We start from the raw sequence: 24,201 nt of genomic DNA, 5'->3' as shown, positions 1-24,201 counted from the left end.
TCTTCTCAGAGAGCGCTGCTTGGGTCAATAATTTTCAGAAGACAGCTGAAAGCACATCATTAAGGATTAAAGGGATTTATGCATTTTTATTTCAAGTTTGGGGCATTCTGATTGGATAAGTGCCTGGAGGCATGTAAGGCAAAGGTCTGTTCCATGATTTTTATGGCAGCCAAATCTAGGGTGGTTCAAATTGTCATGCCCCGGAGGGGTTACATAATAAATTCCTATGCCAAATACCAAATCTCCCTGCAGATACACCTGGTAGCGCATTATGAGCTGAATTTGGGGTGTTCAGTTTGACGGTGTCGAGCCAGTTAAGATATTTGACTTATTTTTTAAAGCACATCTGGGATTTTCTGCTAATCATAAAATACATTTCAGTGCACATGCGATTACAGCCTTCCCTGGTAAATTAAAATATGTGTGGTTCTAAGGCACTGGCCATTTTAGTAGGGGGTGGGATATAAATACATTTGGCACATTAAGTCAACTCAAAATATCTCTTAATGCAAGAGCTTGTCAGATGGGGAGAGAGGCATAAGTCCAAAATATACAGAGTCTGCCCTCTTTAGTTATATATACAGACTTATGTACATATATAAGATGGCAAGGAGAAATCTAAGAAATATGATCCCCAGAATGCAGGAAGCTGATGCTAATGGTATGTTTATATATACCCACTTCTCAACAAATGAAGGTGTTCAGCGGAGGCATCAATAGGAGAGGTTCAGGGGAGGCTATATCCCTGGGCATTTTGGTTGTAGCCCAGGATAGAAGCTCAGGGGCTACAATCACAAGGCTAGCTAGCCCCAAGTCCTGACAGTCCCGACATTACTGTAGCCCCAGATCTTTTCCAGACCTAGCAACACCCCTGGTGTGCAGGAGGAAGCCTAAAGTGTGCCTGCAGAGTAGAAGTAAATGAAGATTTGGTTCATTTTCTGTTAATTTGTCATTGTTTCTCTGTTTTGCGTAAGTCTGGGCATACATGGGAGCTATGCTTTATATAATTAATTGTAACAATCAGGGTTTTATCTATAGCTTATTTGAATATTTTAAAGCTGCTTTTTTATTTTGTGCTTGTTCTATGACAATTATATGGAATATGATGCATGTTTTTAAATGTTGCTAACTTAATGGAGCAATGTGATTAAATTAATATTCATTGAGTAATACTGGTCATTACATGGCAGGCTTTAAAGTTCAATTCACCGGGGCTTTGGAGGGTACCTCGTACGAATTATTGTGGCATGTGATGGCAAATAGTGCATTTCAAAGCTCCTGGGACCTGTTACATTGGTGAAAAAGTGGTTAGGAATATGAATAATACTTTCTGAAGAATTTGAAACCTCTTTTATCAGCCCAAAAGGGATTTTACACAAGACTTAGTGGCAAACATTGGTCAAAACTTTTAGCATTTGATGGCCACTTCATAGAGGGGTGTGGTGGTGTTAACTAAGTATTTGCATTAATTAATTGGCTTGTTAAGTTAAATGTATACACAGTAACTTAATTGGATTTGAATGTAGGGCAAATTAACTATGAAAAATGGGGCATGCATTTACCTTATCTGCCCATTATCTATGTGCCAGATGGGCAGAGTATCAAACGATGATGATTTTTCCCCTAGGGCACAATGTAATAATAAATATAGGTGATACTAAAATTAATATCTCCGTAAATATAATGCATGGTGACATCAAACACACACCTCACTTGTACAAAAAGCAGTGTATGCACCTTATTTAAAAAAGGAAAGTTTGGTATGCATGTCACTTATTTGTCCATTATGCTCCTGCTATCTGTATAAAGGAATAGAATATGACAATTTTCTCCAGGACACAAACATGGTTCAATTATTGTATTCATTTAACATGACACTGCTATAATAAGTAAGGACATTTGCCGAAAAAGAATTTTCATGGTGGCAGTAAACACAAACCTTTCATGTATAAAAATTAGCCAGCTGGAACTACCGCAAGCTTATTGGCCATGATTCTTGCACAGTCCAGGGCTCTGTCCTGGCTATATTGCTACTGAGGTCTCATCCCTTCAGCACCTCCTTCTAGGCCTCCACACCATGGCCCAGAGCAACTGGCAAGCAACAATTTAGGGTGCCGTGAGCAACATGTTGCTCGTGGGCTACACGTTGGGGATCACTAGAGACTGGTGCTATCAAGATGCCTATTCTGAGAGTCCCTATCATTGTAGAGATTGGTGCCTTCAAGATTCCTGTGTTGAGTGTTAGGTAGGCAGTGTGTCTCCATTGCCGTGCAGACTGGTGTCATCCATATCCCTGGCCTGGGTTTCAGGAAACTAGAATTGCTAGCAGTCCCAGTAGGGGACCAAAACACGCTCAGTAGTTACTTGCCTTTTCTGTGGCATTGTTATAATTCTTGCAGGCAGTCTTTGTCAAAATGTGTGTTTCCCATGGAGGTTGTGTGTGAAGCTTGCCATGCGTCGTGTGTGGAGAAAATGTCCACTCATAGCAATGCGTGGTGCTGTGGTTTTTTTGCTTGGTCTCCTGTTGGTTTCTTTTGCAAGGTTTAACAGTGTACGCTCTGACGCCATCTCTATTTTTCTCTCCCCATAGCTCTAAAGAGGTCTTTTGACATGGAGGACGTGGATGACCTGCCAGCCTTTTCACCTTCCTCCACGCTCAGCTCTCCGTTCAGTCCAACCTCACCAGGAATGGTTCTAAGAAGCAATGTGGAGAGCCGGATATCACCAACCCCTCACCTTCCCATCTACCAATCACACATCAGCATAAGCTCCAGCCCTGGGCACAGTCCAGCCCAGAAAAGCCGTATTGGCAGCAGTCTATCCTTCAACCGGGGCACTATTCAGATGGCAAGGAGCAATGGGAATGCCCACCCTAGTCTGGCACGTGTCTCTTCCTTCCAGACACACCTGCAGCCCAACGGATTCTCCTCTTCTGGACAAGGCAGTGACAGTGAGAGCCTCCACAGCTCCACCTCGAGCCTAGAATGGCAGCCTTCCAGCAAGATGGTCACCCCACAGCGCCCCTCCCAGCTTCCTGTGGGGATGTATGAACCAGGTGTACGGATTGCCAGAATATCCAGCCCCGTCCTGAGGAAATTCTCCTCTTCCCACGGAAGCGTGTTCCACTCAGAAGTGGAGCGGCCTGCTGTTCGACCGGTTCCACGGGATGCCACCAACCACAGTTCCTTGCCTTCGCTGGATTTGCACATTGCAGAGGACCAGGGGCCTGACCTTATTCCATCACCAAATGCAGCCTACCCTTCCCCAACAGGATGGAGCTCACCATCCCAAAGCCGTGCACAATTGTTCTCTAAGCCAGTCAGCAGAGAGACATCTTTCTCTTCCTCTTCTTCCTCTTCCTCCTCACCTCCTCATGGGATGGGAAGACTCTATCAGACCACCCCGCCGCCGTTTGTCAGGCCTGCTCCGCCTCAGCCTGCCAAGCTGCAGAGGTTCCCCATAAGCTTGGATGAATTCTTGGAGAAGCCAGCACAGTGTCCAAACCTAATCTCTGAGGTGCATGTGGTCCCCAAAGCATTGCCAAGAACCCAACTGAAAGTTGGCCCTCATGCATATTCGGGTCCACTGAATCCATTCTCTACAGTCCGGGAATTGCCATCAGGAACTCCAAGGGGGGCTGCAGTCAATGGGGCTCTGGGGCGAATTCCAGGAATCTTCCCTCCTGATGGCAGTCTGACACCACCACTATCCCCTCCAGAAGACCGCAGATTCCCCCAGGTATCACTGCCTCAAGTAGTCCCAGTGCAAGCTGCCGCCACATTTCCTGGGTGTGCCCCACCAGTCCTGGAACCTGCCCTGGGAGAGCCTGCTCCTAGGGCTAACCTGCAGTCCATGATGGATAGGGCCCGTTCCTTCTCCCGGACTAATGATGCTCCTACTGCAACAGTCTCTGTGCCCTGTAATGCACACAGTGATAACAAGAAGTCTGTGTTCTCCGGGGAATCTGGGAAGGTGCATCCACTCATTGAAGACAAGGCCAAGCAAGGTAAGGATTTCTTCATGGAGCAGCAGTATTGATTAGTGCTACTGAGACTCATAATAATGCAATCTGTTATTGGGTGAGGCCTAAGGTAGTGAAGGCTAGTGGAATGAGGGCTAGGTCAGCAGGAATTGTGGTGTCATTTTCTAGTGTCATGTGGTGGTGGCTAGTTGAATTCCAAAGCTAATGATGTACATTTGTCCGACGAATTTGCCCAAGCAAGTACAATGAGCAAGCTTGGAAGTCCTACCCATGAGAAGGTGTTGAAAATAATGGGTTGAAATTGGACATTTGACAGCATACATTTAAGAAAGAAAAGGGTATAAAAAACAATATGATTAACAATCGGTTCAGTAGAAGAACATGCAGTGGACACTGACAGTACAGTATCATTTAGTTACACATTTTCATGCTAGATGTGCTAGCATGCTGCCACTGCCCCATTAATGCATCATGGTGCTTCAATCTCACCCAGAGTGACCCTCACGGTCCGCGATGCCCCGTGACAGCTTCCCTCTCCAGTCTCGCCTCCCGCACCCTCCCCCTGGCCCTGATTGGCTATTTTGACCATGTTGTGTTGCAGGGCCTTACCCACAGCATTCGTGCTCCCTGAGCCATTTAGACCCTGGCCTTTCAAGTAAGTGTTAGTTTTGTGCTGCCCCTGCCCCATTAATGCATCATTGTGCTTAAATCTCACCCAGGGTGAACCTCGCGGTCCACGATGCCCTGTTCCAGCTTCCCTCTCCAGTCCCACCTCCCGCACCCTCCCCTTGGCCCTGATTGGCTATTTTGACTGTGTTGTGTTGCAGGGCCTAACATCTGCAGCACTCATGCTCCCTGAGCCATTTAGACCCTGGCCTTTCAAGTAAGTGTTAGTTTTGTGCTGCCTCAGCCCCATTGATGCATCATTGTGCTTAAATCTCACCCAGAGTGACCCTTGCGGTCCGCGATGCCCCGTGACAGCTTCCCTCTCCAGTCTCGCCTCCCGCACCCTCCCCTTGGCCCTGATTGGCTATTTTGACTGTGTTGTGTTGCAGGGCCTAACATCCGCAGCACTCGTGCTCCCTGAGCCATTTAGACCCTGGCCTTTCAAATAAGCGTCAGTTTTGTGCTGTCCCAGCCCCATTAATGCATCATTGTGCTTAAATCTCACCCAGAGTGACCCTCGCAGTCCACGATGCCCCGTTTCAGCTTCCCTCTCCAGTTCCGCCTCCCACACCCTCCCCTTAGCCCTGATTGGCTATTTTGACTGTGGTGTGTTGCAGGGCCTAACCCCCATAGCACTCGTGCTTCCTGAGCCATTTAGATCCTGGCCTCTAAGGTAAGCATTAGTTTTGTGTTGCGCCTGCCCCATTAATGCATCATGGTGCTTAAATCTCACCCAGAGCGACCATCGCGGTCTGCGATGCCCCGTTCCAGTTTCCCTTCCAGTCCTGCCTCCCGCACCCTCCCTCTGGGCCTGATTGGTGTACCCCTCCTTATCCTGGACCTGACCCGGGCAACATTCTGCCCGGCATCCCCTGCGGCTAAGGGCCTGAGGCAAATGGCGGCTCCTACATCAGCGGCTCCAGAAAGTGTCTGCAGGTGTCAACAGCGAATGCCAGTGAAGCCAAAGGCCAGCCGTCAACCAGCAGCAACTACCAAAGTAAGTGTGTCATGGATGGGGAGTAGAGCAATCACTCTACTCCAGAAAGCCCTATCACTCTACATTACCTTGCCTTAGAATATAGCTTGCAATGCAAATGTCACCCACATCACTCTCTTAGGGATTATTAACACTAGCAATCGCCCATTATAAATTTACTCTCAAGTACAGGTATATCAAACCCATCTGTGTCTGCTATAAAACTAAACCTACTGTATTATACTATGAAACCTGGTGCTTTTGAGGCCTGGGCCTCTCTCCCATGGTACTGGACTCTCATATCTAGGTGTAGCCGCCATTTTTATATATGGTCAATATACCATTAGCCTGCATCGCTTCCAGACAGAATTGTGAATGTTAGCATGTGCCATACTTAGATAGAACTGTGAAGGTTAGCATGTGCCACACTTAGATAGAATCATGAACATTGGCCTGCATCGCATCCAGGCAGAATTGTGAATGTTAGCATGTGCCACACTTAGAACTGTGAAGGTTAGCATGTGCCACACTTAGATAGAATCATGAACATTGGCCTGCATCGCTTCCAGACAGAATTGTGAATGTTAGCAGGTGCTACTCTTAAATAGAATTGTGAATGTTAGCAGGTGCTACACTTAGATATAATTATGAATGTTAGCATGTGCCACACTTTGATGGAATTGTGAATATTAGCCTGCGGTGCATCCGGACAGAATTGTGAATGGTAGCAGGTGCAACACCTAGATAGAATTGTGAACATTAGTCAGCGTCATATCCATTCTGCAAGACTCTCAAATCTAGGTGTAGCCTGCACCTTTGTCTATTATATGTTGAAACCAACTCACTGTGGAACCTGGGCCTTTCCCCCACTATACAGAACTCTCAAATCTAGGTATAGCTACCATATTTGTCTACTGTATGGCGAAACGCAATGTATTATGAAACCTAGAACTCTCACCCACTTTACAGGATTCTCGAATCTAGGTGTAGCCTCCATCGCTGTATATTGTATGGTGAAACTTAGTATATTGTGAGACCTGGGCCTCTCCCCCACCATACGGGATCCTCAAATCTAGGCATTTAGCCAAACTACGAAGATCAGCTGCGAGACATATAACCCACTAACCAAAAATGTTCAAAATCTCTGCAGACTTAACTCATACAAAAACTCATACAACCACCTCTCGCACAGCAAGCCGCACGCACTTCAACACACTGCAACAACACACAACGCATAAGCCGCACTAACAGCACATGAGGACTGGCATCGAACCGATACTCGCATCAAAGCTCAGCGCACAGTGTAACAGGACACCACTTCTCCTCCCTCTTCACCTTACTAACCCACCCCGCCTTCTGGTTTACAGATCCACCTGAGCGCCTGGGGACCAATTCCGTTGGTGACAGTGCGTGGTACAAATACCTTTAACATTTAACAGGACAAGTCATGACCTGTCATGTCATATTTCCTGTTATGATATGCCATGTGCAAACTGGGCGTATAACGCTGCTGTCTTTATTGGAGACCTTGCTGATATTTGCAGAGCCATTCCCATTATGGGAGTTCTGCAAGTCTAAGGACTGTTGCAATGAAAGGATTTGCAAAAGAGTGCAGGGTAGTGCAATGGCCAGATGTGTGCTGGTTTTGTTTTCAGAGCTAGCTCACATCCAAATGTTGCCATTGCACTGGGGCTGAAAGCAGCCATAGGTTGTCGCTGTGCTGGGGCTGCAATTAGTAATGCAGGTGCAATGGTCCAATTTGTGCTGCCTTGGCACGGCTGAAAATTGAGCTGGTGTGCAGCATTGTGGCATCGAGACAACCTGTGTCACTTAACTGGTAGCAGAACCAGTGCAAATCTGATCAGTGCTCCAACACTAAGAGCAGCAAAGTGGCTGGGGCAAGCAATGTACATGTGCCAAAAGGGCATTCCCATGGGCAGGGCTGTGAAGGGCCCCTCTCAGGTCTGTCTGCTTGCAGGTCGGCTCGGCTAGGCTGGGCCTGGCAATTCTGCTCACCCAATAGAGTACACTGGTGGCTTCAGCCTAGCTGCCCATCGAGGCCCTGGGTGACCACAGGAAGCATTGCCCGTAACACATGCTGACAGGGGGCATGAGCAATCATGGGTTAAGAACATCTAATGGAAGCTGGCCATGGTCTGGGGCCTCACAGAAACTGGACATTTGGTGCAGAGTGGGCATAATGTTAACCAGCAATGATGCGCTATGTGGGCATGAAGTCGTTTCATAAGTGGGCTTAATGTGGGAATGATGTGCCAGCTAGATATAAATAGTCCTAGAAAATGCAGAGAATAATACGTATTGATTCAAATATTGGGTGCCTCATAAGGGCATTGACACTTTGATTGTAACTATTTAGTGCTAAATTCCTCCCAAGTTAATGAAGGGCTGTCAGTGAGAGCAGTTACTTGCAGGCAACTGAACAAGGATCTAACCTGTGACCTGCAGGCAACACACAGACCTCTGCAGCGGGTGCCCAACCCACTGGTTTATCTTGCCTAGTATGGAAAAGGAGCTGGCCTGCAGAATCTCTCTGCATAGATATTTCCGGTGGAGTTTTCACATACGGTGCAGACAAAGTTACCGGGGTACATGTATTCTCAGCTGAAATCCAAGTACGTTCCCCTTGGTTTCAGCAGGCAACACATTTACGAACATCGTATTCAAAGAGAAAGGGTGGTACTACCGCCTCCACAGCCGCGGGTGGGTCTTTGGGCGGAATTGCAGAGTCTTCTGTTGGCTTCCGTCCCTGGTTTCCCTCCTGGCTCCCCTCTTCTACCTGGCTCGGTGGGAAGGGCTCTGGGCAGGGACAAGGCCCGATTGTTCCCCGGGAGCTCTGAGCGGGAGGCGCTCCCATCTTGTTTTCACTCGGGGGGAAGTGAACAGGTCCCAGCTCGCCCGGCACCGGCAGACTCTGGGCACCCAACAACATCAGTGAAAGTGAGGAGGTGACATCACTGCACTTAGCTCCCCTCGCCCCCCCCCCCCCCACCACTTGAGAAGCACCCAGAGGCTTCCAGTGGGGGCATCAAAGGTGGGGGGGGGGGTGTAAAGTTGTTTTAACATTATTTAGGTGCTAGTATACTGTAATTGTAGTCAGTTATCTCGGATTTGCCTCTACAACATCAATGGAGTGGTATTTGTGCTGCATATTGAGACGGCTATACTTTTCGTTTTGGTTATTAGGACACGCTTATAAGCCAAAACGATTGCATTAGAGCATAGCTTGGGAGAAATGCCATATGAGGAGGGACACAAGCTTGTAAGTGTTGTTTGATTATTTACCCACCCACCTCCTGCCCTCCATACCCAAAACACACACCGCCTGAGATCTCTTTCAGATAGCTTTTTCAAGCCTTACCATCCAACTTTGTTCACCAAGTGCCTGCCAGTGCTTTTTTATTAAGGCAGTCTTCTGAGAGTTAATGACATAATTGGAGCTGTAAACATGGTACTGGTGTAATAAAAATACCTTAACCAGGTCTGCATTCAGCCACTCAATGTATACGCTCTATGTATGTCCTTCACTCAAGTCCTATTAAAAACCAGCATTGGCCAAGCCAACAGTTTTGGCTTGTGTATAAGTAATAGGCATTAGCCAAGCACGGCTATTATATATCCAGGTACTCGCACCATTTTGGAGCTGCTACCATCAAGTGACAGCTAATGCCAGTAAGGCAGTGCGAGGATCTCACTTATTATGGGGGTGCTTATTCACTGGACACATGTCTCACTGGATGCAGGTCCAACTCAGAGGGTGTGGGGCTCTCCCTCAGTGGGTGCGAGTCTCACTCATAGAGGAAGGGCTTTGCTCACTGTCTGCTTGTCTGATAGGTGGAGGGGCTCGCTCAGTGGCTGAGGATAATACTCAGTGGGTTAGGGGCTCCCTCATTGACAGGTACCTGGCCTTGTTTGATGCTTATTTCACTCATGGGTGGGTGGGACTGCTGTAGTAAGACTACTGTAATGCACCTTAGGCAGGTCTCCCCAATATGCACTTGACGAACCCCAGTCCATCCAACACTCAGCAGCCTGCGTTTTGTCGAATCTTCCTAAACGAGCCCCTGTTCCATTAGCTTTGCATCAGCTGCTCTGTCTCTCTGGTAGAAAGTGAACAGACTTTAAGAAACGCTACTTTGCTTACAAAGCGTTCTACTGAACTAGGTCTACTTTTTGTTGGACAAATTAAGAGTATAGAGACTCGTCTGCACGTTATGATCCACCAACAAACTACCTTTTTTGATCCCCAAAGTCAGTTGTCCAAAGAGGTGGTGGCTGTGTTATCTCTGTTCTGTCTCCCTCTATGTGGAATGCCCTCCCAATTCATCTTTGTCGTGTTGGGGGTGACTTTGGTTTTTGGAAGGCTGGAAACTATACAGGCAATAGCTTATTTTTCTACGTCGATCTTCTCAGCACTCTACTCACTGCTTTCAGCGCCAATCACTCTGTTAGAGGTGAATAGTCAGCGCTTAACACATGACTATAACATAAGGTAACATTTCCCCGACTGGCCAAGGGTCTCACCAGGTGTGGTGTAACTGCGCTGAGGTTTTACTCATCTGATGGGAGTCTCCCTGTTTGGATGTGTGTGAGAAGCTGACTGAGAGAGTGACGGCGGAGAGGAGAGTAAACAGTCTAGGCAACACGGTACCGTACGGTACCCCAGCTGATCCTAAACAGGGACGAGCCAAGGACTTTCTCCTAGTACCTTTGGCTCGCCCTTTAGTAACTCAGACCAAGTTCCAGACTTACTTTGAGGGAGGCGCTGGGGGAGTAAAGAAACCAACAAGCACAATTGGAGCACAGTTAAGAATTAAAGAAATGTTGGCAAAAATTGAAATATTGTTTAAAAATCAACTTTTATATAATTATGAAAAAGACCACTGAACGGTTAGAGATCAACATTCTTTTAGGAAAAGTGGTGAATTTGTAATTTACAAAAAAAAACAAATAAGCCAACAAATCATTCACCCCAACATTCGCCATTGACATAGCGCAGACGACTCAAAATCTGCCCACCTCAAACCCTGCCCCCATCATTTACCCCATCTCCATCCCCCGGGTCCCTTTTGTAAGTTTTGCCCATGGGACCGTCTTGGTTCCAACCTGCTGTCAATGGTGGGGTTTGGTGACCAAGTGGCACAAGGGTGTGCCTGGCCAAATAAGGCTATGATTGGCGTATGATGGCAATACCCGGGCCCGTGGGCCTGCTTTTGATGGCTATACCTGGCATATATGGCTTTACCTGACATAAAATGACAGTACTTGGGTGAGTGAGGCAGCACTTGGTCATCTGAGGCTCTACTCCCATAAGCCTTAATGGGGCATGTGATGCCACTATGTGGGTGCAGGAGACTGCACTGAGAATGTTATATCAGCATCTGGACGTGTGAGGCGCTATGGAAATATGGGGCAAGTTCCCCAGGTCTGCGATTGCCCTCCGTGGTGTGCCCGTGGCATATCATGTAGAACAAAAGTTAATATGCAGTCAAAACAGACACACCTTTGCCCACTTTTCTACTATTTGGTACTTAGTAATCTTATGCATGTTGCATCTTTTAAAATGCGTGATGTGATGTGGTTCTGGAGGTATAATCAGGGCCAAAGGGCATGTGAATTAATATTACGGGATGTCATTGGGTGTGTGAGGTCACACCCACTATCCCTGGAGTTGTGGTGAATTGGTACTCATCCATTTGGAAATCTTTGCAAGCTGAAACATTGCTTAAATACATGCTGGCCCCGTAAAGTGATTAGAATGAGAGTTGAAATCACTTGAGACCCCAGAAAAGGCACCAAGTAGTGCATCTTATTGCCGAAGATGCTTTGGGTTGCAGCGCAGCGACAAAGAGCACATCAGGATATGTGGAGGGAATGTAAGCAGAGGCCTCCGGGTGGGGGAGGGGGGCATGGCGTTTAAGGGTCCGCCAGCCCGAGCGAAGGTCAGCTTGGTCTGCAGGCCGCTAAACGCCACGTCCGCCCCCCAGACAGGGGGTGAAAGCTTTGAGCACCACGGGATTTCCCGAGGTACGGATACTTTTCTTTATTTTTACGTTCCGATGAGAGATGTGCGTCGTAGAAAAACAATGTCAAAAAATGGTCCGCCACCATTAAAATAGAAAAGGGACGAGATCCTTTGACGTTTGTTTGCAATGGTGTAGGCACCCAGAAAAGGCGAATTGTGATTGGTCAATCTACCTTTCGCGGTGCGAATATTTATTTTGCAAGTACACTGCAACTGGCAGCTTTTGGTAGGCCTCGTATTATGCATGTGCTGCATTTCATTTGGACTTTTCTAAACAATGAAACTACAGTTACTTGAGGTATAATCAGGCCCAAAGGTCATGTGAATTAATATGACGTGAAAGTCGGGTGTAAACAAAGACGAGGTCCTTTGTCATGGGGCATAATACTTCATGTAGATCTAGTTTCACTCAAGGAACCAGGGTTCCACACACTGAGTGCCACTGTCCACCCATGGCTGTGGGCGACACTCACTGGCGACTCATCTCTCCCACTGGAGAAGGGTCTGAGACACACTTTTACTGCATCCAAGTCTCACATTCTGTGTTTGTCTCCCCCATTGGATGAAAATGTCTCCCCCAAATTAGGAGCCAGACTCACTCATTGTGTAAGAGTTATACTCATTTGGTGTGTTTCTCAAAGATGTTTTCACTCACTGGTGGGGGGTCTCAAAGAGTGTGGATGGCGGGGGCACATATTGCTAAAGAAACTCCCGCATTGTGTCTGGTTGAGCCGTGCCTCGCAAAGGTGCAGACTTCACCCATCGGGTTACGTAGGCTTACTCGTTGGATCAATGTCTCCCTCAGCGGGCCTAGGTGTGGCCTCACTCATGGGCGGCAAGTGGGGGGGGGTTTCATTGTATTTGGCTCTCATTCATTTAGTGAGAAATGATGTCATTGCACACAGATCACCCACATAGACTACCCACAGTCACTGATAGTTGACCTCGATATGTGGATGCAGGCCTTACTCGAAGGAAGGAGCCTTGGCATGATTGTTACAAGTCTCATTCATTAACTACAGGTATTACTGAGTCTGAATTTCCGAAATGGGCACAGGACCCTATCATTTTCAGACGAGAATCCTAATTGTGGCAATGTTCCCTCTTTTGAGAGGGTTTCACTCATTTGGGGAGTATTTCGCCTTTTGAGGTCTGTCTAAATAATTGAATCTGGCCCACAGTATGTGGTGTATTGTGTTCCTTTCTGGGGCCACTTTTCAGAAAATGTCAACTACTATAAATGTTTGTACATTCACTCCACACCAGTAATTATCAAATGTTAACACACACTTCAACTGTGATGTTGATATACGCTGCCTACTACTTGAAGTGAGTGTGTAGGTTGGATGTGAAGAGCTATCAAGTGAGTGTTTGTACTTCCAAGTTTTATGGTTGAATGGATAGTGCTGTAGAGCGAGTGTTCACAAACCTACCTATGTTATCCCCACTCTTTGTAGACTTTTACTTGTTGTGAGATTACCTTAACCCTTGAATTCAAACCTTTCTTAAATATTGAATGTCAGTGTTTTCGTTTTCTGGGGTTACGGTCCATAGTGTATGAACGTATACTGCATAGGTGGAGGCAGTATGGCTGTTTGGCTCATCAGTGTATCACAGTATAAGCGTATGGCAGCACACAGGGCATAATGGAGCAGCACCAGAGGCATACATGACCTGCCTGCACCACAACCCATGATTATGCAGAACCAGTGACATAATTAAGCTCCATCGGCAACTAAAGGAGCAGGCTCTTGTCATAATTGAGCATCACCCTGAAATTACTGACACCAAGAACCCTGTTATTTTCAGCAACACACACGTACACATAAACACACATTCTAACAATGCTTTGGTGAAGGGAAGCTGTCATTCTTTGGTAATATTAGATTGTAAACTATGCCAATGAAAATACCCTGACATATTCACAGAAAAAAAGCAGTTGAATGTACATTATGGTTATGATGGGAAAGTGTAAAACCATTGAAATGGACTTGTTACGGTTAGCAAAGTAAACATCTCTCTACCCTTCCATGCAGCGTTCGTATGTCTGTTGCTAACCAGCGCACAACAGTGAAGTTATGCTGCCACAGATATCTATGGGCTTAGCAGATGGGTTGGAAGCAGCTATATCCAGAGCTTTAGGGTGTCTTATAACCCAGTAGAGATTTCACCTCTCTCAGCGTTATGGTCAGAAGGATAACTGAAGTGGGGAAAGCAATAGAGGCAGGAAGGCGCTCTACTTTCCAGAGATCCAGAGCCTGGAGACATTCCCTATCCGTGTCAGGGCAATGGTGCCAGGAGATTTCTTGCTTTACTCGTCATTCTCAGGATTACAGCACCCAGCACGCTTTCAGTCTCAGGGTTATCACACCCAGCACACTGGGATATAGCACTAGCTTTCACACAATCTCCGGCTTTCGCACTATGCCTTCAGGGGTATAGCACCCAGCACGCTCTTCATGCAGTGATACGGCACCCGGTTCACAGTGAAGCTTCTGCAGTGTCCCTTCATGGATGTAGCTCCAAGCTGGCCCGGAATCGAAGGATGTAGCCCCCGGCTTACTCTACCACTTGCACTATGCCTTCAGGGAAATAGCACCCAACACGCTCTGCATGCAGTGATACAGTACCCGGTTCACAATGAAGCTCCCGCAGTGTCCGTGTCCCTTCATGGATGTAGCTCCAAGCTGGCCCGGAATCGAAGGATGTAGCCCCCGGCTTACTCTACCACTTGCACTATGCCTTCAGGGAAATAGCACCCAGCACGCTCTGCATGCAGTGATACAGCACCCGGTTCACAATGAAGCTCCCGCAGTGTCCGTGTCCCTTCATGGATGTAGCTCCAAGCTGGCCCGGAATCGAAGGATGTAGCCCCCGGCTTACTCTACCACTTGCACTATGCCTTCAGGGAAATAGCACCCAGCACGCTCTGCATGCAGTGATACAGCACCCGGTTCACAATGAAGCTCCCGCAGTGTCCGTGTCCCTTCATGGATGTAGCTCCAAGCTGGCCCGGAATCGAAGGATGTAGCCCCCGGCTTACTCTACCACTTGCACTATGCCTTCGGGGAAATAGCACCCAGCATGCTCTGCATGCAGTGATACAGCACCCGGTTCACAATGAAGCTCCCGCAGTGTCCGTGTCCCTTCATGGATAAAGCTCCAAGCTGGCCCTGAATCGAAGGATGTAGCCCCCGGCTCACTCTACCACTTGCACTGTGCCTCCGGGAATATAGCAGATGGACCGCTCTGCTGCTATAGGCCAAACGCCCGCTCTCTATGCAGCTCTCTCCTCGCTCCTCTCACTCTCACATCCTCTCCACGCTCTCTTCTTTTGCCTCTCTGATGCAATCTCGGGAGGATAGCTCAGGGGCAACGTGCTCGCCTTGGAAGCAAGACGACGCGGAGCAACAAAGGTTCGATCCCCGGGTCCGTGCTTAGAAACCTCCGGGTATTAAGCGTGTTATAAATAACCAATCATCATAATCGTCATCACAGGCTGTGATAGGCCTTTTTCTACTGGGAATACCTGCAGCTGTTGGTTTCATGTTGCTCCCGAAGCTTCAAAGGGCCCACTGGCTATTTTAAAGTCACAAGAAATCCTGCCCTTTCTCCGGTGCCCATGTGAGGTTGCGCTACTAAGTAGATATGAATTCTGCATCTGGGTCCTCGAAAATGTTCCCCACTTTCCATAAACTCTATGAGCGGATCAATTGTGGTGGTTTGTTCATGGCTGCGCTGTTTCCAGCTGTGTCACTCTTTGAGCCCATTTGGCCATTGCGTTAATATGTGCCAATGCTATGTTAGAGGGTGTGCCCAAAATGAGGAAGCAGGATCATCAGAAATTCATTTGTGGGGGTGGTTGCCAGGGCTCAGCCCTGGTACTTATTTCTGAGCCCCGGCACTTATCTTCTCATACTCAGTCTGATTATGATGAGGCTTTTCGGAACCATATTACTTGAACTCTCATTCAGTAGTTGTCACACAACAAGGAACAGCCATGTGCCCTGGGCGCAGTCTCTTCATTCTGGGCCGGTTCATTGTTATTCCTGAGCCTAATGGCCCAGATGGGCAGGGCAGTGCTAGTTTTCGTGTATAGCAATGAGTTGGAAGGTGACAATTCTGGGTGCTGCGGTCATCCTGCATGACAATGGCGCAGCTCTGCTACTGCAGTGTGGGTGGACAATCAGAGGACAGCCACCAGCCAGCAGCACCAACACAGGGGCAAAGCCAGGCAAATGGTTAATGCGGTGCCTAAGAGGAATGTCTGCCATGCGCGCCAAACTATACTCAACTGTTTTACTGCAGTCAGTATTTGACAGACGAGTTCATCAGTTCAGGAATGATTTTTCCTGCATTTGTCAATTCATTTGCCAGAAGAGGAAAGCATGTTTACTTTGTCTTCTTTGGATAGATGAGCACGCTCAACTTGCTGCGAACAAAAGGTTAACACTGATGATGTGTTTAAAGAATCATGCAAACATTCGCCTTAAACTAGTATGCTATGTTAGTTTATGTCGATTGCTATCTATAAATTGCACATCTGCCCTGGGTAGTGCATCCATCACTCGCCATAGCTGATAGGAGTTGCAGGTTATACCCTGAAAATGCTGACACTTAAGGGGACTGCTGTGGATGGTGGCACCAGTGGGCCGGGAGCTGCCCGCCCTGATATGTCCCAGATGTGCTAGAAAATATTTAGGCCCTGGCACATATATTTTTTTACAAATTACGCACTGAGGGGCACGTACTGGGCTTCTGCCCCGGCGCCCCAGAGTGCAGCAGATTCTGCTTGCCCCTACACTTAGCTGAAACTATGGATGCAGAGACGGTGCTAGATTGGCGTCCCCGGTTCCCAACACCCCCACAGCCATAATAGTGAATGGGGACAATTAGCTGACTTCATCACACATTACCCATGACATCACAAATGATACAAAATAGAACAGTCAATGCAGTCATGTCCCATGGTAAATGGGCACAGAGTATGGCCTGCAAATAGGCCCCAAGCAAAGCACCCCTGTCCACAGTACCCTCAGGGCATTATCAATGACACTGTGCACTTGAGACGGTTGCAGCCAAGTGGTATGACAATGGTGTTAAGACGTGCCCAAAATGCTATACGTGCTTGGAGAATCTTACGCATTCTATGCTGTTCTGGCTTCTGTATGAGACCCCATAGGCCATGGCTTCCATCAGTGCTGAGAGCGCGTCCTATTTCAATTGTGTTGAAGCAATGATGACCTTGCACTACGTGGCTGATGATTTTATAAGAGGTAATGTGGATTCATTTTTAAAGGCGGCTTGGCTGATTGGGACTTATTTATTTATTTATTGGGCATTTGTATGATGCCTATGCACAATTGTTTCCAGATGCCACAAGGCAGGGGGCGGGGACATAGGAAAAAGAAAACAACAATGACGGTTATATTGGCCTTGTAACAATCCTACCGTGCAAGTGCAAAGACAAAGGTGGTAAGTGCAGGGGAGGGAGGAGTAGGGGGCAGGGATGGGAGGGGCTGAGGTGTAGGAGTATGGGGCCTACAGGGGGTGAGCACGTGCTGAGAGGGGCCAGTGAGGGCAAGTGCAAGGGCAAAAGGAGGAAGTGGAGATAAGTTTGATGGAGAAGTGCAAGGGGGGGAAGAGGGGAAGGGCAGATAAGTGTGATGGACTGGGTGGACCAGATTCAGGCTAGTCTGGGAAAGGGTGCCCGAGGACAAGTGCTGGTACAGGATGCTGGGGGGACTGGTCAGGAGCGGTCAGGTCCCTGCATGACTCAGAAGGGACCAGACACCAGTCACAGCGGCAAAGGGACATTAGCAAGGGAGGGGGAGGGGGAAGGAAGAGGAGACAAGGAAAGTCTTCAGAAGTTTTCTGAATTTAAGAAGATCCAGCTCAAGTCTGAGGGGGGCGTGGACAGGCTTGAACTGGTCTATAGGGTAATAGGCACATGACCAAAATAGAAACACAAAATGCTGGTGTGTGCCAGTGTTTTTGGGCAATGTGGGACAGTTTGATGAGTTAATTCACTCTGCAGCTAGTAGTTTTTGTCAGTGTTAATGAATAAATACTCTTTAAAATGCACAATTTGGATCACACTTTATCAAAAAACTCCTCCTTGACTACTATTCTGGATTAGTTGAAGGGGGTGAAGGTAGGGAAGAGGCAGATTGAGGAAGAGGCTGTTGCAGTAGTTCAGCCTAGAGAGGACCAGAGTTTTGGAGATGTTGAGCTTCTGGGGGAAGGTGAGGAAAGGGAGAATGCCTTTTGAGGAAGTGGAGCTGAAATGTGGACTTCTTGGCAAGGTCTGTGATATGTGGGGAGAAAGAGAGAGAGGAGTCAAAGATGACCCCAAGGCTTTTTTGCCTCACAGGAGGGTGAGGGGAGGGGGCCCGAGAAGGGTGGCCAAGGAGTTGGGGGGGAAAGAGGGAGCAGGCACCCTAATGAGAAAGATCTCTGTTTTACTGGGATTAAGGCAGAGATCCTTGGCTGAGCACCACGCCCGAATAGCAGTCAGACAGGCAAGTATGAGAGAGGAAGGCGGGTAGGGATAAGATGGAAGCTTAAAGGAGAGCTGTGTGTCATCAGCATACCACTGGAAATGAGGAGAGACGGTGGAGCGAAAGTGGGCCAGAGGGGCTAGGTAGATGTTGAAGAGCCATGGCGATAGGATAGAGCCCTGAGGAATGCCACAAGTAGAGAGTGCGTTGAAGGAGAGGAATTGGCCCATTTGCACTTGTGAGGGTCGGTTTGAAAGAAAGGGGATTAACCACGTCAGTGCCCGGTCTGTGATGGCCAGGGTATCATGGAGATTTATGAGGATGGAGTGTCAAAGGCAGAAGAAAGATCGAGGAGGATCAGAACAGAGGGAGAGTTAGAGTCCAGGTTCGAGAGCAGATCTTCACGGGTGTTCAGGAGAGCAGTTTGCCTGGCGCTGGATGCTTTGAAACCAGACTGGTGGTCATGTAGGCAGCCATCCGCTTCGGTGTGGAGGGTCAGTTGGGGGATGACCAGTTTTTCCATGAGTTTGCCCAAAAAAGGGGTGATAGAGATAGGGAGATAGTTAGATGGATAAGAAGGGTCAGCAGACTGCTTTTTTAGTAGAGGGTGAACAAGGGAGTGCTTGAGGGATTGAGCCAGTGGCAATGGAATGGTTACAGAGGTCAGCCAAGGCTGGAGTGAGAGAGGCAATATTATCTTTGATGGTTCTGGAAGACCAGTTTAGAGGAGACTTTCATAGAGCGAACTATGCTAGAGATCTCGTCAGGGCAATGGGAGAGAAGGAGGAGAGTAAGCGGGGTAAAGGGGTGCAAAAGGAGGCAAGAGAAGAAGGCAAGGTATTGGGGTGGGGGGAGTAGATGACAGTTAGGACAGGATGTCTTGAGTTTTGGAGGAGAAGTGTGAGGCGTGTGCATTGCAGAGGGCCTGGGAGGGAGGAGAGGAGGAGACTGCACTAGGATTGGCAAATTCTTGCAAATTTTGAAAAGTTCAGCCTATTATTGGTGGCCTCAGTGATGTGGGCTTGGACGTGGGCCCTCTTCTTGGAGTGAATGGCGAGACGATATTGCCTTTGCAGCAGGCGGCAGGTCAGTTTGTCAGAGGGTGTACCTGACTAAATATAATGATTGTTGATTGTTTTAGAGTTTTTTTTATTCTGTGACGTATGTATTTATTATTGTATATTTATCAAATACCATTGAATGTTTGCAACCAATGTATGGATTTATTGTTTTATGAAATGATAGCATTTCAAAATAATCATGTTGATGATAGGGTGGCATTTATTTGTAAATGTTGAAGCAAGAAGAAGGAAATAATATCAAAGAGGACTACAATGAGGGTAATTTACAGTTAACTAATTAAAGCAGGGATTGATAACCATTGAACTTTGGTCCTGACTATATTACAGTGCTACGCCATCTGGCAGCCTTTTCCACTGGCAGAAAAGTACCATTTTAAAGTGCTTCTTTTTGCCTTGCAAGAGACACCCACACGCCCGGTACCTCATTTTCTTTGAGAATGTTTTCTATTTCCCACTTTTCATTTTTTTTCTTAAGGTACTTGTCTACTGATAAAACGACATGCCGATTCCTCAGTATCAAAGTAATGATGTCATGATTAAAAATACAGAATTCCGTGTTGCTGACGTCTCTACTGGCCCCACCAAGCAAGGCCTATGATCATAGCGTGCAGGCACTGAACCCTCGGCACGCCAACGCCTGCAGGCTTTCTGCACGTTATAAGCACAAAGACATAGACATAGACAACGCCCATGCCTAAGGACTGTGCCCATGCCTAAGGACTGTGCCCCTGCCTAAGGACTGTGCCCCTTCGGCAAGGTCTGTGCCTGGAGTATGCCCTTCGTCAGAGTGTCCTTGGCTGCAGTGCTCGTCGGGCACTCTATTCATGCCGCATAGGCACTATGCCGTATGCAGTGCTTTCAGCCATGTCCTGGGCACGTTAACTCTGGCTGCAATATTCCCTTCATGGAGAGAGCACCATGTTCAGGGCCATATATGCTAAACATCCCAAATCAGTGTGCCATGGTTATTTTATTTCATAAGTTTCCATACCATGTACAGCACCAGCCAGCTGGCTGTAATGCCCCAACACTGCATGATGGCACAGATGTTCATGGCTGTGTACCCAAGAAGCGCTTCGTAGCTCTGTGTGCAATGGCACTGCCCGGCAGCATGTTGCCTTTTGGATGGTGCTTATGTACTGTCCTCATCCATAAACTGAAAACACTGCAAAGAGCAGCAAGATGCCTATGCCCACCAAAATAGGCTCATCAGTGCACAAACACTGCCATTTATGTGATGCACTGCATTCGACCTTGGACAAGCAGAGGGAATGCGTTTTATAGACGATATAGTGGTATTACCCAAATTGTTCGTTTACAATTGTTCGAATGAACAATTGACCGAATTTAAAGGGTCACAATTGACCTTGTATATATATATATATATATGTATATATATATATATATATATCGCTTTGGTAATATATGTCACAATTGACCTTCACAATTTGGTCAATTGTGAAAAGGTCAATTGTCATTCGAACAGTTGTATTACGAACAATTCGTATGCAACCGATATAGTGGCACTTTACCCAGCACAGTTACGGAAAATGTCTGGCAAATATTGAGGGTAGGTAAAAGCACGAGGCCCTGATGCCGCCTCTCGGAGGTGTTGCTGGGTGGCGGGCGGGGGCTGAGGTAACAAAGGCCCCTTGTTTTTTGGTTGTAGCCCCGGATAGAAGCTCAGGGGCTACAACCAAAAGGCTATAGCTAGCCCTGAGTCCCGACAGTCCTGACATCAGCATAGATCCGGATCATTTCCAGACCTAGCAGCACCCCTACTGCCTTTCACTATCACAGGAGGTTTCAAGCTGCTCTTTCAACAAATCAGGAGCGAGATTCTGCATTGTAACTCCCTGTGGTAAATGGTCACCTACCAGGACCAACCTCCCTGGGGTGCCCTTCATCTCAAGGGTCTGGGCCCCTTTGACGAAAGAAGAAGTATGCGGGGAAGCAGAGCACTTCTCTAGGGGAACCGTCCCAAAGGCACTGTGAATATAGGGTACGTTGCCTCTCAGTCTTGGGCGATTAGAACCCAGCCCCTGGCAGAACTGGTAGATGCCCACCCTGATGTAGCCTGTGCCTAGACGATAACTAGATTGGTGAGTTAGGCCGGATAGGCAGCACAGCGGCCATGTGGCAGCATTGCAGCACAAGTTCCAGATGTGCCGCCACAAAGCCAGACATTGCAGCGCAGCACATTGGGAATGGCAAATGACTGCGCTGCCCATTTGGTCGAATCGAAATAGTCGCAGTCTTTATCCCGGAATCGAACTCAGGTATATGTGTGGGTGGGGGGGTTGTGAATATAAATATAGGGAGAGGTTGCGGGTGGCTGCGGGGGGTCTCCCCTGCATATATTTGCGGCCAATTCGATTTAGAGAGAAAATAAACTCGACCAAATCGGATTTTAACAAATGTTTTCGATGTAATCACCCTGAACCCAACACATTAGGTGCTGCGGTTTTGGTGCAGAGACTTTGACGCAGCTCCCATTCAGCCACGCCCTGTTGGCCACGTCCAACATGGTGCAGGGAGCTGTCCGTGCCAGGATATCACTGTTTGCTTAAATATATTGTCATCCAAAGCACTAATAAATGGAGTCCTTTGAGTGGCAATATTTTTTAGCAAAAAACCACACGCTCAGTACATGTGACTGTAAAGGGTTTTGTGTCGCAATATTACTGTTAGCAGTGCCCTCCCGGCGCGGACAGCTTGGTGCACCCTGTTGGCCACGGCCAACATGCCATGCCTGAATGGAGCTGCAGCGAAGTCACCGTGCCGAAACGCCGGCTGTGCCAAAACACAGTGCACTGGTGCCACTATCATTGCTGTACTGTCTTTGGAGATTTCCTGCCATGCAGGCAGGCAGAGGGCTGTGCACCAGGACTGTGAAAGGCAGCCCCCTATCACACTGCCAGGAACAGTAGAGTGAATGTCCAAGCCATGGTGGCTGGAGACTACCCAACTATTGAGAGTCAAGTGCCTTTAAGACCTGCCACAACGCGTTAGAACCTGTGTAAAACATACATTTTCATAGAAAATTGTTTCGGTAGCACCTCAAGAAGCCTTTTTGGGGAAAATTGTGAAAAATTATGCATTTTAAAGTAGATTGGCTCAGTAACTGGGGCTATCAGAGCCATCATGAATCTTAAATATAGAGACCATGTCACATCGCCAAGATGTGAGCTACATTGGCTGCCAGTGACCTCTAGATTTCTATTCCGAACTCTGACTGTTATACATAAGTGCGGATCCGGAAACATGCCTGCATATCTACAATAGCTGCTATCCATAAAAAACAATGTGCGAACATTAAGGTCAAACAATCAGCAGTTTCTATCTGAACCAATATGTCACACTGTCAGAGCAGCTAACTCAGCCTTTGCCTTCAATGGACCTAGGGCTTGGAATGCTCTTCCTTTAGAGATGAGATGCATTGATTCCCTAGAATTGTTTAAGAAGAGCCTAAAGACCTATCTGTTCAACTAAATAACTCCGAGACAGTTATAAATTCTCTTCTCTGCAATGGCTTTGCATCCTGGACTCTTCTACTTGTTATTTGTTGTTTATGTCTTGTAGTGCCCTCACGCCCTCGGGTTCATGGCCACGCTATATAAATGTATTAAAGTAAAATAAAGTAAAGTAAAGTAACAATGGTTAAGACTGGCAGCTGGACAGTCGCTGAATCTGTCCGACTCTGGCATGTCAGGTCAGCCCTTAGGGCGATGCCCTGCGGCCACTGGGATCATGATATAATTGGTTATTTATAATGAGAGGTTTCTAAGCACAGACCCGGGGAGCTAACCTGTTTTGCTCCGTGTCGTCTTGCTTCCAAGGTGAGCATGTTGCCCCTGAGCTATCCTCCCGAGAGAGGAAGGTACAGACTTTCAATGCCAATGTCTGCCTGTGATGAATCAACTTCCAGGACACCAGTGGTCCATGGGTGAATATCGGTTTCGAAACCATCAATTAGCCCCACACCGCTAGTACACCAGAAGGGATCTGAACAGATTGGAAACACGAGCAAATTATAATCCTTGTCTCATTTTTGGTAACGTTAAAGGAATAGCAGGCTTATCTTCAAAAGGTTATGTATCGTTGCTTAGTTGCAACGCAGCGAAAATACAATTATTACCCAATGACAAAAGGGACTGTCCAGACAAGGTTGTATACAAATATCTACTTTATTATTATCACAACAGACAGTTATAGCAGCACTATGAAATACAACCCACCCTGTAAAGGAATGCAGAGGACAGACGGTTTCAAAGAAGGAAAAGGGATGCACTCTCGATACTGACAGGAGGGCATTCGGTATGGTAAATAATCGCAACAGTTCAAGGATTCTTGGCATCAACACAAAGGGAGCAATGGGTCTTAAAATATCGCAGTGCCTAGATTCAACCTGAAAGGAGCAGGTGGGGATAGTTTCCCGGTCCAAGCAGCCTAAATCTGGACCGCACTAGCACTGCACCTCCGAAACAGAAGAAATGTTCCTTAGCTTCAGGAAAAACACAAAGAAACACGAAAACCTGGCTAGTGTCTAATGACCTCTGAACTCTACCCCTTTGCTTGGCTACTTCACTATGTACCATACTATATAGTGCCTTTAACTGCAATCTGTCCCTATGTACTGTATAGTGCCGTAACTTGGCTACTTCATTATGTACCATATTGTATAGTGACTTTAAGTGCAATTTGTCTCTATGTACTGTATAGTGCTGTAACTCTAACTCCTCTCTATGTACTACTGTAAATAATTATCTTATCTGTAACATCCTGTACTGTATAATAATGTATAATCTTGTTGCGCCCAGATACCCACGGGTGAGGAGCGCATTACAAATACAAATACAAATAAACAAAATACAAATACAAAATGTCGGACAGAACTACAATGTACCTTGTGCTTGTAGGTGTTCTTGGTACTCGACAGGATCGAGTCAGTT

At 47.2% G+C, this 24,201-nt stretch overlaps 1 protein-coding gene across 1 annotated transcript in view; it reads left to right on the top strand.

The window, feature by feature from the left end:
* SEPTIN12 (septin 12) overlaps positions 1–24,201 on the top strand; it is a 552,608-nt gene that overhangs the window by 86,877 nt on the left and 441,530 nt on the right. Inside the window, exon 2 of the mRNA XM_069646026.1 lies at positions 2,591–4,006. Coding sequence (XP_069502127.1) covers positions 2,591–4,006 — 1,416 coding nt within the window. The remainder of the gene's footprint in view (positions 1–2,590; positions 4,007–24,201) is intronic.

Source organism: Ambystoma mexicanum, chromosome 2p, assembly GCF_040938575.1.
Source record: "Ambystoma mexicanum isolate Mex_15411 chromosome 2p, UKY_AmexF1_1, whole genome shotgun sequence".
Taxonomy (NCBI): Eukaryota; Metazoa; Chordata; class Amphibia; order Caudata; family Ambystomatidae; genus Ambystoma; species Ambystoma mexicanum.
Note: the sequence above shows the minus strand (reverse complement) of the source record. Positions and strands in the feature narration are given on the sequence as shown.